Source organism: Alosa sapidissima, chromosome 24 (genome assembly GCF_018492685.1).
Source record: "Alosa sapidissima isolate fAloSap1 chromosome 24, fAloSap1.pri, whole genome shotgun sequence".
NCBI classification, from domain to species: Eukaryota; Metazoa; Chordata; class Actinopteri; order Clupeiformes; family Clupeidae; genus Alosa; species Alosa sapidissima.
Window position 1 is genome coordinate 16,006,693 of NC_055980.1, and position 17,534 is coordinate 16,024,226.

General features: G+C 40.7%; 2 protein-coding genes across 2 annotated transcripts; both read left to right on the top strand.

Annotated features, from left to right (window-relative positions):
• Positions 1 to 1,605: 1,605 nt before the first annotated feature.
• Positions 1,606 to 4,116, top strand: oxld1 (oxidoreductase-like domain containing 1). The gene is made up of 2 exons (XM_042082054.1): positions 1,606 to 1,789; positions 2,264 to 4,116. The coding sequence occupies exons 1-2, from the start codon at positions 1,739 to 1,741 to the stop codon at positions 2,681 to 2,683; spliced, it is 471 nt and encodes a 156-aa protein (XP_041937988.1). The 5' UTR covers positions 1,606 to 1,738; the 3' UTR covers positions 2,684 to 4,116.
• Positions 4,117 to 9,479: 5,363 nt separating this feature from the next.
• Positions 9,480 to 13,597, top strand: pde6gb (phosphodiesterase 6G, cGMP-specific, rod, gamma, paralog b). Its single transcript, XM_042082056.1, has 4 exons — positions 9,480 to 9,630; positions 10,658 to 10,859; positions 11,160 to 11,200; positions 11,441 to 13,597. Exons 2-4 carry the CDS (start codon positions 10,723 to 10,725, stop codon positions 11,515 to 11,517), a joined length of 255 nt encoding a protein of 84 aa, XP_041937990.1. The 5' UTR covers positions 9,480 to 9,630; positions 10,658 to 10,722; the 3' UTR covers positions 11,518 to 13,597.
• The last annotated feature ends 3,937 nt before the right edge of the window (positions 13,598 to 17,534 follow it).

Here is a 17,534-nt window from a genome sequence, read left to right on the forward strand (position 1 = left end):
AGTCACTAAATGTACACATAACCTAATTTTTTTAGACCCCCCCATGGATGAAATTCTACGAAACTTGGCATACCCCCAGACCCCCAGAGAATGCCAGGTCAATCATACACATAAAATTTGGTGCAGTTCTGAACATCTTAACTGAAGATAGGGGCGATTAAAGCAGAATAATATTGCATTTTCATTTTTTACCGGGGGGGTGTGCAAATCACAAATGAGTGATTATGAGCCAGGTTGATGTGGGCCTTTGAGACCAACATACCATAAAAGAGAACTGTGTCTGCCCACAGAGAACTGTGTCTGCCCTACCCTCCTTTCGGTAGGGCAGACAGTCCAGTCCAGCGGGGGGGCTGCAGATCAAAACGAAAAATGACGGTTCCATGCTATCCATGTGGGGGTACATGCCCACCAAGTTTTGTGTACCCCGGTCTTTCAGTGTCCCGGGAATCCTTGTTGGTGTACGTCACTAAATGTACACATAAGTTATTTTATTGTAGGGCCCCCATTGACCGAAAGTACACAAAACTTGGCATGCATTCGGAGGGTGTCATAATGATCCTACACTTTTAATTTCGTGCAGTTTTGACCTTGTCAGCCAGAGATATTGTGATGAAAACACCTAATGTTTTGCTTTTTAATTTTTAACTAGGTGGCGCTATACATGAAATAAGTGGTAATGGTATAGGTTGACATGCCCCCTTAAGACCAACATACATAAAAAAGGTGGACCACCTAGGCCCTACGGTTCTCGAGATATTCACAGAAAACTGTCTCCGGCCACCTACAGGCCAGTTGGTGTATAGTAACATAAATTAATTTATTGTGTGGCCCCCCATGAACGGAATTCCACAAAACTTGGCATGCATACAGAGGGTGTCATAATGATCCTACACTTCCAATTTCGTGCAGTTTTGACTATGTTAGGTCACAGATACCTTCAATTACAACACCTCATTTTAACTTTTTTGTGTTTAACTAGGTGGCGCTATACATGAAATGAGTGGTTATGGAATGGGTTGACATGGCCCCTTGAGATCAACATACAAAAAAAAATGGTCCTCCTAAACCCTACGGTTTTCGAGATATTCACAGAAAACTGTGTCTGCCCTACCCTCCTTTCGGGGGTCCAGTCCAGCGGGGGGGGGGGGGGGGGGGGGGGGCTACAGATCAAAACGAAAAACGGTGGGGTTACATGCCCACCAAGTTTCGTGTACCCCGGTCTTTCAGTGTCCCGGGAATCATTGACGGAAATGTGGGCATGCGAAAAAGAAAATAAATAAATAAATAAATAAAAATAAATAAATCTGACTAAACCTATATGACCGCCGCTTCGCTGCGCGGCGGTCATAATAATGTCATAGGCTATGTTACAAGCGGGGAAACGCTGTGAAAAATAAAGCTTGTCAGAGAGAGAGGGAGAGCGAGATGTAATGACAAAAACTGATCATACACTAGATGTTTTTTGGGAATAGTGTTTTCATTCATAATATGAACAAGAATTTTGAAAGGCTTTGTTTGTGCAGTTGCCTGGGTTGGTCATTCGAATTAAGTCTCTTTATTTTGATTGGATACTGGTGTGTTTGCAAACATGACGTCATTAGCTGTCAAACATGGATGCCTCCTTGGACGACTCGGACGTATTTTAGCTAAGCTATGATCCCTTTACCTGGATAAAATACCGACGTACTTAGGTAATAGATGTGGTATAGATATGTAAGTAACCACGAAGATAAGTAACATGTCAATTTTTAGTGGAAAGGGCGCGACAGCGACGTCATGCTTCCACAAGGTTGGTAAAAGTTGCCTAACGTTAGTTAGCTAATTTACCTGCTGCTGCCGCCGCCGTTTGCTTTGCTAGGTTGTTTTGTTAGTCATTTTGATCTAGATGAAAGAAAGGGATCACGGAGAAATTAAAAAGAAAAGGGACTTTCATGATAAATAACATTTATTTGCGAAATAGTTGGCTAACCTTAACCTTAACGTTACAAAAGAAGACAACTAACGTTAGCTAGCTCCGTTTTACACAAAACGTTAACTTAACTTTCAAAAGGGTTTTGTGTAATGTTACTTTAAATTCATTGCATGCTTGTTCAATCAAAGCTGCTTATTTTCATGACTGAACTGACTGAATTGACTCTCAGTTTACAAACTTGATATGTTTCTGCTTTTGTCAGTTGAGCCCCTCGTCATACACGTGTGTTACTGTACACTGCACAGAAAGCCATTGTTTATCAAGTCCTTATGTGTTTATTGATTTGTGTAGATTTGCTGTCTCTGCCTAGCTCATCTGGGTAGGAGTCTCCCTTCCCTCTTCCCACCTAGTGGGGTTAGACTTCTGCATCATCTGACGAACCATCATCGAGCTTTTGGCAAACAGGTCCTTCTTCTGTCATCACCTTCTCAACCTCATGTGTCAATGAGCACTTCCTCCAAAGGGGGAAACTCGGACACGGCACAGAGCGCACCAGGGAAGTCCGAGGACCGGGGGCCACCGCCGGCCCCTCCTACCTGCTGCTGTATGAGTGGCTGCCACAACTGCGTGTGGATTGAGCACGCAGAGGAGCTTCTCAAGTACTACCACGACGGAGGCGAGAAGGCCTTGGCGGCCATTGAGGAGAACATTCAGGACGAGAACCTCAAGACCTACCTGAGAATGGAAATCAGGCTCCTGAAGAAACATTGACCCGTGTGTGGGGGTGGCTGTGTGTGTGTGTGGGTGTTTGTGCCTGTTACATAACATGCAAGCATGAAGGTGGACTGTAGCAGGCATTTGACTTTTTTTTTCTTGATCTGGTCAGTCACTGAAGGGTGAGAGACTCTGGAGAGCATTGCCTTTACAACAGCACTTTAACACAGCAGTGAACTTTATATAAGCAGCCCTGTGGTTCAGACACGGACAATGAAATTGATGTAATTCATCCAATTCACAGTAAGTGAAGTATGTGAAGGTAACACTTACCGGCTGGCAATTAGTATGAAGAAGCCAATAGTTGCACATCAGTTTAGATATGAATATCTCTTGGTATTTATGTGTTATATTAGGCCACACATGTAGATTTTTTTTTTGCCATGAGATTAAACTTGACATTAAACTCAAAATTTTGAGAATAATGTTGAAATACCATGTCAACTTTAATATTGACATTTCATCTTGACATGTCAATCAAAACTAGTTTGGAGAGAGTGACTGCTTCAAAGTAGCTGCCACTGAATCCGGACAGTCTCAGACTCAATCAGTTGGCCAACAATTCAACAAAATGCCTTTTATAGCCTAGATGATTTGGTGAAATTGTAGGCTATAGGCCTACTTCAGAATTGGGTTTAGCAACAACTATAGCCTATTAACTAGTTTTGAATGTCGAATAAAGACAAAATGTCGAGTTTAATGTGGACATGTCGAGTTTAATCTTGTCATGGCAAAAATATTTTTCTCTTCATGTGTGGCCCTAATACTCAATGGTAGTTATATGATCATCAACAGCAATTTTCAAGATTGTTACATTTGCACACTGAACAGTGCTTTCTGTTATTTATCCTTTAGTGTGGAGCCTTTGTGAGCACAATGGCATGATTTTATTTAAACATGAGGATTAGCCAAAGAGGAGTTGTCTTCAGAGAAAGAGGCCCCAAAAGAACTAGGCCCCACTTTGTGATAAGAATAATGACCACTCCCAAGTTGTGGTAATTCATTTCCTCCAAAAACTTCAAATTTGTTATCTTATTCTCAGTGGCCCTCAAATTTTATTAAACATGATTTTTTAGTAATGCTAGTAAACGGGCTATACTTGCTACAGTCTGTATAGCTCGCATTACTTGTGTGGTGTGCCTACAGCTCAGAGACTGAGATGTGAAATGTCTGATGTTGTAATGTTTTAAATGAAAAGTTAAACTATTTAACAATATTCTAATGTAACTTTTCCCCCAATGTGCTGTGACTTGGAGAATTCCATGCTGACTGACCGCTCACATCCTCTCGGAACTTGAAATACAATACGCACAAATTGTCATTGTCATTATTTTATGTATATGGAATGAGTATTTATATGTATGTCTTCACATGTATTCTGTGAGAAATCTTGACAGCAAAAATAGCTAAATAAACCCTCTGAAAGTGTTTCTTAGACTGTAACCTCAGTTCCTACCACTAGAGGGCAACATAGCACAAGAAAACAGGTGGACTGACACTGATAAACTGATTTCCTTCACTGTTTATGATTAACCCTCTCGCAGGGGGGTATTCCAAGTACGTGGTTTAGTGACAAACCCGGGTAAGTTAACTCAGGGCAAGTGGTAAACCTCCTACAGCATGAGCATGGCATTGTTTTGTTAGGAGAATTAGGCCATCTATTACGAGGTTTACCCCTTTCTCTGAGTTAACACCCAGGTTTGTCACTAAACCACACACTTGGAATACCCCCCAAGTATGTAGTTTAGTGACAAACCTGTGTAAATTAACTCAGTAAGTGGTAAACCTCCTAATAGAAGAACTGTAATTGCTTGATTCTCATAACAAAACAATGCCATAGTTCTCCTCTTACTCAGTAGTAACCCAGGTTTGTCACTAAACCACGTACTTGGAATACCCTCAGGAGTTAGGGCAAATCTGGAGTTTCAGCTACAGGAGGTTTGCACTAATCCATTCACAAAAATGTTTCCCTGCGTGTCATCATTTTGAACCTACTCCATTCATTGTGTTTTCTCTCTAAAATTATTCTGTTCCACTTTTTTGTATTTTTTTAAGCTGTGTTGTTGGTGAACATAGTTGAGGGGGAAAAAAAGGAATTGTTGACTCTCCCCAATACCATTGCATGGTTTGCACTCTTGATATAGTGCTGTGAAGGCTTAACATGTTTGTGGGGTTTCTGACCTGGACCACAGGAATATAGTGGAGTTGTGGGAACAACGAATGAGTTTATCCTTCCTTCATGATCATACAGCCTGCCATGTGCGTTTTTCTAAGAGTCAGGCTGGCAATATCTTTATAATATATTTTTGTGATATAAACACAGTCTTTGACCCTTATAGGAGCCTACATATTCTTATGTCCATGTCTTGACCTTTCATTCGACTTATTTTCCCTAATAAACCCATGCTCCATTTTTAACCGATAGTTCCGATTCCCATTACTGAGCATACGCCTACATTGTCGGCCTCAGCAGGCTCTTAAGTCACTATGTTCCATTTCTGGCCACACGCTGTGTCACTAATCACTCTCACCGCATGCTTCTGAGCAGGGGCATCACAGTGTTGCCAGGCAGCACGGAACATGAGCCGTCACGGGTGCCCAGGCCATACACGGTTTCCGTGGTGACCATGATCTCCAGAATGGAGTGAGTCAGCAGTGGCCAGCTTGATCACCCAAGAGGTATACAGTATGCAACACAATGGCCAGACAAAGACCAGAGATATTCTTTGACTCACATGGATTAGGAGTAAAGTGGGCGCTTTGGGCTGCCAGGGCTGTGTGGCGATGACGCGAATGCAAAGAAGTGCCTTATTAGATGGATTCGGGATGGATGTTCTCGTGCCAGACGTCACTGGTTTCACGATGTCTAGACTAATTAGACTTCTGCTGCGATGCTGACAGTGTCCCAGAGAGGCAATAAGAGCACGTTGATTCTTCATTATGACTATATTTTTGGTGCACATACTATGATTTATTAAATGTCATACATCTTGGACTCAGTCTTCCAGATGCCTCTGGACAATTATTAACTAGGCCCACAGTAGACACAGTTATCATGTATGAACAATGCAAAGTAATAAAAAATTGTTTTCATGTAGGCCATGGGCATTTTCCTACGAACACTCAATACAAGGATACAAGGAAGTTTATTGTCACATGCATATAGTTACTGGAAGTAAGAAATGCAGTGAAATTATGTCTGGTGTCAGCCTATTTGTGCATTTATGGGGGGGGGGGGGGGGGCAGCAAGTATGTAGAGGAGGCTTACTGTAGCAAGCAGTGTGTTGTATGTATGTGAGGTGATGACAGTGATGATGTAAGTGTGTGTGTTTTTTTGTGTGTGTTGGGGATGGGGGTGGGGGCAGAAAGGCTAGGCAATCAAGGACATGGGTAGATAGATGGAGGAGAAATCAAAAATAATAAATAAAAAGTTCTATGGAGATGTACAAAAGTTGGAGAAAGTCAGATATGTATGTGTGTGTGTGTGTGTGTGTTTTGACGTGTGATGAAATAAGAAAATAAATAAAAGGTCTGTAGCATAGGGAGAGGGTCATGTAGGTGTGTGTGTGGGGGGGGGGGGAGGGGGGGTCATGAGTGCTGAGGAGTGAATGAGTGCAAAGTCAGTATAGTGTGAGTTCAGAGTTGGGAAATGTTTGAGAGTGCTGAGGAGTGAATGTGTGCAAAGTCAGTATAGTGTGAGTTCAGAGTTGGGAAATGTTTGAGAGTGCTGAGGAGTGAATGTGTGCAAAGTCAGTATAGTGTGAGTTCAGAGTTCAGATGGCCTGGGGATAAAAACTTCTCCTGAGTCTCAGTTCTGGCTTTGTGACTACATAAGCGTCTTCTTCATTTCAGCGGTAGGAATAATCCATTGTTAGGATGAGAAGAGTCCTTCAGAATCTTTTGGGCTCTTAGGAGTACTCTTCTGGAATAGATATCTTGTAGAGCAGGGAGTTGAGTTCTTATAGTACGTTCAGCTGAGCGCACTACTCTCTGCAGAGTACTACAATCTCTGACTGTGGAGTTCCCATACCAGGTGATGATGCTACCAGTTAGAACACTCTCAACCGCTGAAGTGTAGAAGGCCTTCATGATGGATGTAGAAACTTTGAATTTCCTTAGCTGACGAAGGAAGTAGAGTCGTTGTCTGGACTTCTTCAGAACATATTGAGTGTTAACAGTCCATGTCTGACGTAATGACGCAATAGGCATGCATATACCAGTAAATTTGCATGCCTTCATGCATCATTCTCATTGCCTACAAAGATATGACCTACATTTGTAGATCATTCATAGAGGCAGTGGACATACGTAATGGGGAAGTAACGGGTTTAAATAGGTCACACATGTTTTTGCAAAACAGTGACAATATGAAGTGATGGCAGCTTGTTGAAAACATTACAGTAACTAGAAACATTTTATCCTCCTGTGTGTGCATTATTTCTTGTGAGTCTGGTTTGCTGCTCAGCAAAGCACCGTCCTCACCCATATAACTGTACCTGTCCGTCAGATTACTGTTGTGTTAAGAAAGCAAAATCGCTCCCCAACATAAAGGAAGGCAGGAAGTTCACAGCCTTTCTCTGGGATCTGGGAACTACTGATCAGTCACTGTCTGCATGTGTCAGTATGACTACCCACCCTGTTCTGATAGACTCGTGCTTTTTGATCGATTGGGTCCCATTGGCTGCGGAGACTGTAGACAGAGGTCTGCAGAGCCCTCATGCTTCATTAACCTCAGACAGAACACACGTTTGCCCCCCTGTGACCGCCTGCAGGGAGACCGCTTAGGGAGAGGTCAACCCCACAAGCACATGACATTCACAATGCACTGACCCATATTCAAATCTCCCCAAATCACCCCTTTCAACCCCAATCAGCCTATAGGCATGAACTTGAGGAGACTAGGGAGAGGTGAATGAGGGCATTCGTCTGATGTAGTGGCTTTTACAATAAGGTGGTGAGTCAGTCATTTGTAATGATCATGTGAAACTGGGATGAGAGGTCTTTTGCAGTGTTCACGTGAATCCTATAGTTTGTCCTCTAAAAGACAGCACACAGTACTTTTAGATGTATCTTCAAATACATTTTTCAAGGTATATGGTCATTTGAAGGACATATAAACACACCTGTCACTCCATAGGCGCCCAGGCTATGCAATTTTGTGGAGCAGTCAGGGCCACAATATCCCACGACACAAACAAACAAACAAACAAATAAGCAAACAAACAAATACACAAAAAGTTGCGCAAGCAATGAACTGTTGTCAGCCGCATGCTAGTAGCCTAAGCCTTTTTTTTGTACTCCGTACGGCTATACACATGCTGTGTCTTAATAATGTTTGGTGAAATGAACATCTAAAGATTAAGTCTATTCATCATAGCTCCGTCACGAACCAATAGCATAATGGTACAATTTCACAAGAGTAAATTATTTGGGAAGTGTGTTCAACATCACAGATCAGCAGAGTTATACAATATACACTTTGTAGACTCTGATATTGGAATCCAAATTTTAGCAATACACAATCTGTCTGGAAGTAGAATGCATATCTATTATCTGTTTGCTCAATATTGCAGGATTTGGACATCAACACAACACAGAAACACTGTCTTATACACCAGGCAATTAAAAACAACAGCATTGCACACAGATGGCTGGGGGGGGGGGGGGGGCCGACGGCCTGCTGAATGTGATTAGCTAATCAGATGGACACAGGTAATCTGATGTGTTCTGGAATAATTGTTTTTGGTCAGTGAGCCATGTACCAGGCCAGGATGCTGCACTGTTTTGAGAGCTCAAAGGAGGAAGAGGCGAAGATGTATGAAGCTGGGGAGCACCAGAGGGTGGTGGCACTAATCCAGACTCTGAGCACTGAGTGGTAGAGCATCCTGCATAAGCAGTTATTGCTATAGGTGGATTACATGGCATTTAATCAATCTCTGACGGTGTTTACTGAGGGTGTAACCTCGTTACCAGATGGAGATGATGAGGCCATTGCGTAACAATTGTTATGAAAGACAGAAAGAGAGAGAGAGATTGGCAGTTTCCAGATGGGCAGTTTCTTTATTTACCTGATAATACTATAATAGTATTATCAGTGCAATTGTTCGAGAAATTGTTCTGGAATATCTTGCAATAATCTGTGACATATTTTAATAATCTATTTATGTAATCATAATTCCCAGAGTATGTATAGATCATTCTTGAAAATTCCTGCCTCTTTGTATACCCTCTTTCAATATAAAACTTAGCATTTTGTATGTTGTATGACTTGGAATTTGCATTCTTAACACAGTTGAAATGTACCACATAGCGTAAAATCTCAACTGGTCAGACTAATCTTGTCCCTGCCCCTTCATCATGTAAACAAAGTCTGTTCTGTTTGTAAACAAAGTATATTATCAGAATAGCACTGGGATAAAATAAATATAAGTAAAATAAGTAAAATGTTTAGAGTCACATTTGAGGGGGCAATTTACGGTACAGTAAAAAATATCAATAAAATATCAATAATATTGCTTCCAGCCTAATAACCTGCAAGCGAAATAGTAACCTCAATATTGTAGGTTAAGTTAATCATTTCACTGATAGTATGTCATACTTGTGCCAGTGGTTTATTTTATTTCTGCCTACTACAGAAAACATTAATCTCTGAAGTGTGTTGTGAAGGAAGAGCTTTTGTTTTGAATTTAAAACCCTGATATTGACTTTTCTAGAGCTGTTGTTTCCCTTCCTGTATCATTCCCTCTGTCCCCTCCACCCCACCCCTCCCATAACCCATATAGGATTAGGGGCGGTAGGCGGCCCCTCCCAAATCTACAGAGGGTCAGATAGTATTTAAGAACTCCATCATCACTGTGGGTTTCCATAGTAAGCCCAGCCACCTTCACCAGCGCAAGCAAGAGAGTGCTCCGGCGCCTACAGACTGCCAGCCACCCAAACTCTCGGTAAGTCTGGTCTGTCATCACTGTTTGTCTTCTCTGCAGGGTATGCTTTGACATCTCTGAGCTGAGTTAAGAGTGGACTATTCAGGTTTCTCTTGAAGACTGGAATAGGTCATGGTGCTAATAGAATATCTGTATGAGAACTAAGAGATTGTTATGAGATGCGGTAGAAGAGTATAGCAAATGCTGATTGTTGTTGTTTTTGTTATGTTGTCTGCCCAAATTGCTATTGTTTTTCCCGTAACTGTTCAACAATGATTGAAATGTGATGTAAATAGTTCAAACTGAAACACATTTGCAGAGGAAATTGAACTTAATTGGATTTGGAACTGAACAAAAAGCAATTAGGCCAAGTCACCACCAATTTGGCTATTCCCTGTGAACAGAAATTGCACTTTAAGAGTTGGCTAAACATTGACATTTTGGAAGACCCGTTGGGGCTCTCCCGCTAGTCTCCTTGGAGGCTTTCTGCCACCTCAGCATGTTCTTCATCATGTCCTTGTGCTTTAATTGGATTATCTCCAGAGAGGATTGGCTGCATCAGTACACTGGGCACTTATTAACTTGAGCCTGCATGGGATTACTAAAAAAAAAAAATTGGGTCATCTGAGCCCTACTCTCATTGTCAACCACTTTGAAGAAGAGTGGACAGAGATTCAATTACAATGGAGTATGACTGCACATGTGCCTGGTGTCTCTATGTGTAAGAGGATTATTGGGTTGATTGGCAAATGGCAATGACAGGGTCAGCTGGACGAAGGATGATGAGGTGTTTAGGGGACCCTTTGAGTGATGCACCTTTTTAATTGTGAGAACCATGACATGCAAAGTTTGTTCCAGTATTATCTAGATGGAAAAAAAAGAATAGTGACTGTTGCCAATGGTCAGTAGAGCTTCAGTCTTTTTTCCCCCCAGTGCACCGTGCACTATGAAGTATCGGCCACAAAAGCATTGACCAAAAATTCTCTTAATGCTGGACTGGACTTCATAACAGAATTTGCTCATTTTATACTCATTTGTTCTCTCTCAGTGTCAAAAGGGTTCATCGTGACTCTTTACTAGACCCAACCCTGCACCCCTAAAGGCACCCTCACCATGAGTCTGGACCCAGGCAAGCTGCCGCCCACCCGCGTCGTCGGGGGCCCTGCCACACCCCGCAAGGGACCACCCAAGTTCAAGCAGAGGCAGACCCGTCAGTTCAAGAGCAAGCCCCCAAGGAAGGGCATCCAAGGGTAAGTCTGACCGTTGATAGACAGTGTGGATGTTAATACCAATATCATTGCACATTAACTCTTACAGTAAAGAAAGGGGAGGTTGCAGACTTGACTCTGTAATCAACATGCAACATTAATGGAAGTTTGTCACTTGATACTAGAGGAGCCAATGGTACATAGAGGAGAAGAACACTTTTAAATGTGTCATAAATCAGTATTTGAATGTAATTATGCTGTATACAGGTACACTTGTGCTGTTTTGAGTGTGAGTAAAATATGAAATTAAATGTGAATGTTCTCTCTTGTTTTGCCTTGCAGCTTTGGAGATGATATCCCCGGAATGGAGGGGTTAGGCACTGGTGAGTGAATGATCATTGGTTGCCTTATTGAAAACATAAAACAACAGTTTTTTTTTCTCATATTAGATCTCCCCTTACAATAAGCATACACTAACATTCAGCTTTAACTTACAATTGCTCAGGCATGCATTAGATTGAAAGAATTTTTTTTTGAAAAGAAAAATTAAATGCATTACAATACGATTGTTTATGCCTTTTCTAGCATATTTGAGAGCTCATCTATTTGGTTTCAATCCACAGACATCACTGTCATTTGCCCATGGGAAGCCTTCAACCATTTGGAGCTTGACGAGCTGGCCAAGTACGGTATCATCTAAGGCCAACAGGACTCCAACTCCCAGAATTCCCTCCATGTGCTTCAAACCATCTGCTAACCGGCCTTTTGCAGTATGGTCCTGGCCATGGGCTCCAACCCGACTGGAACACTCTCATCATACATCTATCTATATAAAAATATATATCTATATCAAAACGTAACGTTTGTAAAAATAGAAAAATTCAAAGAAAAATAGTGCACAAAAAAGTATCATTCTGATCTTCTTATCCTTTTCATGAGTTTCATTTTTCCTTTTCTGCAAGATATTGTTCAGACTCAAACATCTGCTCAGTGGTAGTGTCTCTGCACTTCCTCTTTAACCCAGACAGCCCGTTGCTCGGGAACAGGTCCGACCCTGTACTGGGCCAGATCTGGCTCAGAGTTGCATCTGTCAGTTCTGTTCGGTCAGTTCTGCACTGTATCTGTAGACAGCAGCTGCACAACCCAGCACCCTCCCAACCCCACTCTCTTCACCTTTTTCCTGTAGCAGGCTTTTCTTTTCTGTACTTCTGTTACCTTCTCTTCCCCCCCGCCCCCCACCACCACCCCTCTCCTTTTCATCTGGAACAGAACATACGCAAACCAAGCAGCCTCAAAATGAGTTTAAACAGATTAAAATAAGTGATGCACCCATGAAATGCATGGCTTCTCATTTCATGTGTCTTGGCGCCTCTGTTGCCACCTCGGAGGCACTTCCACCCATGCCAAGATTTTGAAGAAAACGATCAGAGTCCCGTAGAGCTCGCAGATCATGCTGCTGACCATTGTCAAGTGTAGCCTCTGACACTATGGATCAAATTCCTCCCTCACCCTCTCCCTGTATCCTCATCAGTATAATCCTTTAAAGGTTAACATTTTCTGTTCACTTCCCCCATGTCTCAGATGAACATTCCACAGAATCGTCACCTAGTGTATGGTCAGAAAGATGTTTTCTCAGGGATAGGCCAAAAGCTTGCGGACGAGGCGTGAATGTGAGAACCGTGAGGTCAATGCACCCTCCACCAGATTCTTTTCTCCCCCGTTTTCATTGAGTGTAGTGTGGGGTTTCCTGTTTATAGGAAAGGCACATATTATGGGGGGGGGGGGGGGGGCTGATTTCACTTTTTTGGGCAGGGGATGTTTGAAGACAAATACAGTAGTACAATGAGGACGCCCTCTTAACACTTTGTGGTGCACTGTTCATCTCCATCTCCATCATAGCCATTGTGTTGCACTTATCTAGAGTTGTTACTATCTCTTTTTCCCTTTTTTGATCTTTCTTTTGCTCAACTTTAATTCTACCTTTGAATATATAGTATTGCCATTGCCATCATCATCGTCATTGTCATCGTCATTGTCATCATCATCATAGTCATTATCATCATCATCTTCTTCATCATCTTCTTTTTGTCACTAATTTTAGTTCCATTTTGATTTCCCTTGTAAATCTCATTGTAAAATATGATTCATTATCCACACCCATTTTGATGTTGCATGAGTCTTTTTTCTTCCCTTGAACATCTTAGTCCTCAAGCATGTAAGAAACTAAGTGTTTTGTTTTTATGTTTGCCTCATACTATATATGTACACTATATATGTGTGAGTTGATTTCTTTGCATTTGTGTTGTGATTCGTGTTTCATGCCCATATCGTTTCATGCCCATCTCATTCTATGATAGATCTTTGTAGATCTTTACTTCCCCATGTCATCTCATCTCATCTCATGTCATCTCATCTCATGTCATCTCATTCATGTCATGTAGATGTCATTTCACACCATTGTGTTCATCACAGGTGCACTGTTTAGAATCATCTGATCGCAAAGTGTTGTCCCTCTTGTGCACATGACACTCTCTCTCATCTACATTGTGAGAGAACTATGCAACATTCTGTGGCTGGTTTGCACAACTTCATATAAAATACTGTACGAATGGTGACCTGGTCCTCCTCTTAATCCTTATTTCTGACATGGTGTTAGAGAGCTCTTGCAACTGGTTATAGCTAATGTAAACCATGTGGACAGAGCTGGAGAGATAAGATCTATACAGAAAGATTGAAATTAATAGTTGTGTCATTATCGAACATGGCTGTCATGTGTTCTCTACAGGATGAGATCAAATAAATAATTTAAAAAAAGAACAAAATTGTTGTTGTTTATTGTTGAGGATGCACAAAGTGCACATACAGTATGTTATTACAGTTAGAAGTAAAAAAAAAAAAAAAAAGCTGGAGTGTTGAAATTTAAAGATCAACTGAATACATTGTACTCATTACCTACAAAGCACTAGGCCTCCATTCTTGGCTCCAGATTGCTCTTTAAAAAACAATTTTCTGTCAAGCTTCTCAGAAAGACTACTGCAGAGTACAGCTGTTCAAGTGTCAAGTATCCAGAATATGACAGCCCTCCACAGAATGTTAATATTTGATATTTTTTTTGAACGAATATTTTCGAACTACAAAATGACCAATAAAATTCAAGGGAGACAATTTAGGTAGCAATACATACTACTATAATGAATACTACCACCAGATGATGAGACTGCAGACATCTAAGTAGGCTTAATAGTCAAAGAGCAGTTGAAGGAGATAGTGGTAGAAAAAGGAGGTAGAAGAAGGAAGTAGAAGGACAGAGGAAAGGAAGTGCATGAGAAGTGCATGTTGTGTTGGTTTCTTAGATTTGTCGAGAGAGGAGACTACTCTCAAAAGAGTTGGGTCTTCAAGATCTTCTTTAAGACAGAAAGGGTGACTTGAGGAGCAGTGTTGGTCAAGTTACTTGGAAAAAGTAATTAGTTACTGATTACTGATTACTTATCCAAGAAAGTAATCTAGTTACTTTACTGATTACTTATTTTGAAAAGTAATTAGTTACTTTACTAATTACTTTACTTAGTTACTTTACAAAAACACACTAGCTATACACAACCTGAATACGCTTTTTTAAAACTTGGTTTTATTAGTTTCAATCTTAACTTTTTGGTGTGTATACTCCTTCATTTGAATAGATGTAAATAAAATACAGCAAAAAAAATATTAAAACCAAAGTCTCTATTAACATTTACATCTTTTAACAGTTGCAGAGAGGAGTAATTAATTTACCAAAACAGAAAATGCTGTTGCATGCCACATTTAGGCTGTTCTAATGTCAAGACAAGTATGTGTTTGAACTGTGTGTGTGCAGTGCCACTGCTGGCTATTTTGGTGCCCAAAGCAGAACTGTTAGTTTAAAATATTTCTTAAGAAATACTACTAATTTGATGCAGTTTACATGTAACTCATTTATAAATGGTGCTGTCACTTTAAGAGCATCTACACAACTCTCATAATGATCAGCTCCATTCAAATATAAGCCTATGGATAGTCCACAAACTCCACATTTGGCACTATATTAGCAATAGTCATGATATTAAGTTGGTATAAACAGCTAGCTAGACATTTTCTGTTTGCAATTAAAAGTGATAGCCTATATGAGCCTGGTAGCACTTATCTGAGTGGAATGTGTTTCAATCGGCATAGGCTACTGTGCTTCATGTAAATGCTTAGTTTAAGGCAGTGGTTCTCAAACTTTTTCTTTCATTCCCCACTTTGATCAAGGGGGCCTTTTCGAGCCCCACCTGTCCCTCATCGCTCTAAGAAAGTGGTAGGTCAAGCTTAAAATTGTCAAATGTATTGAAATAATGACAAGTTCTAAATATATCCTCTTCAGCAGAGCTAAAATCAGCTGGTGCTGCAGATATAATAATAAATAAATACATAATGTGCCATTGTAAATTAAAAACACATATTTCTGTTTTCCAGCAACATATTAGGAAGCATAGGCCAATATTTTACAGCATTGTACAATACATTCAATGAAATACCAACATGCTGCATTAAATGGATCCATAATCCAGTCATACTGAGCACTGCTGGTTGGGAAATATTTTTGAAATAAACTTTGCAGGGATGTGATGTAGGCCTACTGTTTAATACATGGGATCACAAGAGTGGCTCCCGAAGCAGACGTTTCAGCGATTTCACTCAGACAGCGCCTGTCCCATACCTCAAGTTTTTTGGTGAATGCAGTAATCTTTTCTGCTAGGTGAGGTAGGTGCTTGTCTTTGCTTGTAACTGGAGATTTAACTCATTGAGCTTTCCAAATATATCGCTAAGATAGGCCAGCTTCAAGAAATGTTCATTTGTGAACGTGCTTGCAGATTCAAACATGCGCTCACGCTGCCTTGACACGAGCGCTTCCCTATGAATAACACAGTGCGTCCATTGCGCATCGGGTGCTACCTGGGCCTAGGCTACAGATAAAAAAATAAATAAATAAAAACTCCTGTTTTTCGCGCCCTACCTGGCATGTCTCCGCGACCCAGTAGAGAAACGCTGGTTTAAGGGAAACGAATTATTGAAGACTTCAACACTCACCAGCCCCATTACAAAAAGGCAAAGACCACATTATATTTTTGCCCATTTTCCAAATCACAGTGAATGCAGCCAGAATATTATAATGCCCTGGCTCCTGTTATAACGGGCCAGTAGGCTACAGGGAACCCGCGACGTCCTCTATTTTCACCTGTTGCTGCAGCCGTCATGTCGGGATCTGGGGGTGTCTCAATGAGTTTCACATTCCTGTGCCGGCTTGCTAGGTGCTTGCTCAGAGAGGTGGAATTTTTCGCTATAGACAACATTTTTCTTCCCACGAAGAGTGTACAGCGTTAATGTTTTTTTCTTAATGTCTGAACTGCAATGAATTAAATGCTCCATGTTCGCGCTCTCTCCTGCACTCCATGTCTTGCACACTTGTGTCTGTTGTTTACATCTATATCAGCAGCTATAGCCTACATCATTGTCACAAGTTAGTGTCACAAAATCCATATGGCAAAATCCCAAATTATTTTACTGTCTATGGCAAAATCACGGTTTAGTAACACAGTAATGCAGGCTGCTTGCAGGAGAGTAAAAGTAATCTAATTACTGTTTTTGCAATTGTAATCCCTTACTTTACTCGTTACTTGAAAAAAGTAATTCGATTATAGAACGTTACTTCTAACGCGTTACTGCCCATCACTGTTGAGGAGTCTACATCATGCACAGTTACTCAAAGCAAGATGTTAGATGGGCTGATTTGGCCCTTTAGGTCATGGGGTCAAAGACCAAGGTCAAATGGGGTCCTACATAAAATTGAGTGTTTGCACAATATCTCCCAAGTAGCTTGATAGTTATTCATCAAAGCTGCCATTAGTCAAGTTAAAGGCTAGATTTTCTAGTCGGGTCCACAAAGTTATGAGGTCAATTGATTGAAAGGTTACTTGAGGCCCCACATGTAATTAAGTGTTTGCATGATAGATGAGGTAGCTTGTAAGTAATGGCATGACCCACCACTAGAGCTGATTAGATGCTCAACAGAATGTGGTCTAAATTCAAGGTCACATAAAGTGCCAATTTTTCATTCAAGATCTATGCACATATCATTCCAACAGGCTGTAGAACAGACTAAACTCAGCAACCTTCAATGATGATTGCATAAACATAACTCTCTGCGCTGATCAGAGCAAGGTCAAGTTCACTCCAGGGCACACAAGGTTAAAGCAGACTGAGGCATGCTGTTATTTTACTATAGAATGCACTATACCGTTGCTTGTGTAAAATAAATATTGTTAGGCTATAGCCTTAGTATATTACAATATTTGCCATTGGGAATTAATAAATTATTTTAAATGAATGGAACATAGATTTTGAATCATTCATTCTATTGGGAATATCAAGTACATGTAGACTACAACGACAAAACATTAACAGGGAAATACTCTTGTAGGTTCATTTTTTGTCTAAGTTCTGCCAGAGAGGGTTGAAGCAGGGTAATCAAGGATTGGTTCTGCTAGTAATAATCGAATGTAACGTTATTTTTTTTACGTTTTTTTTTAACGAATGTTATTTTTTTTATCTAAAAATATAATATTTCATTAGCATTCAATGCATTACTAACTTTAACTTTAATCTTAGTGAAATGTCTACCCAAATCACTACCATGTAGACAACGTTGATGTGATGGCG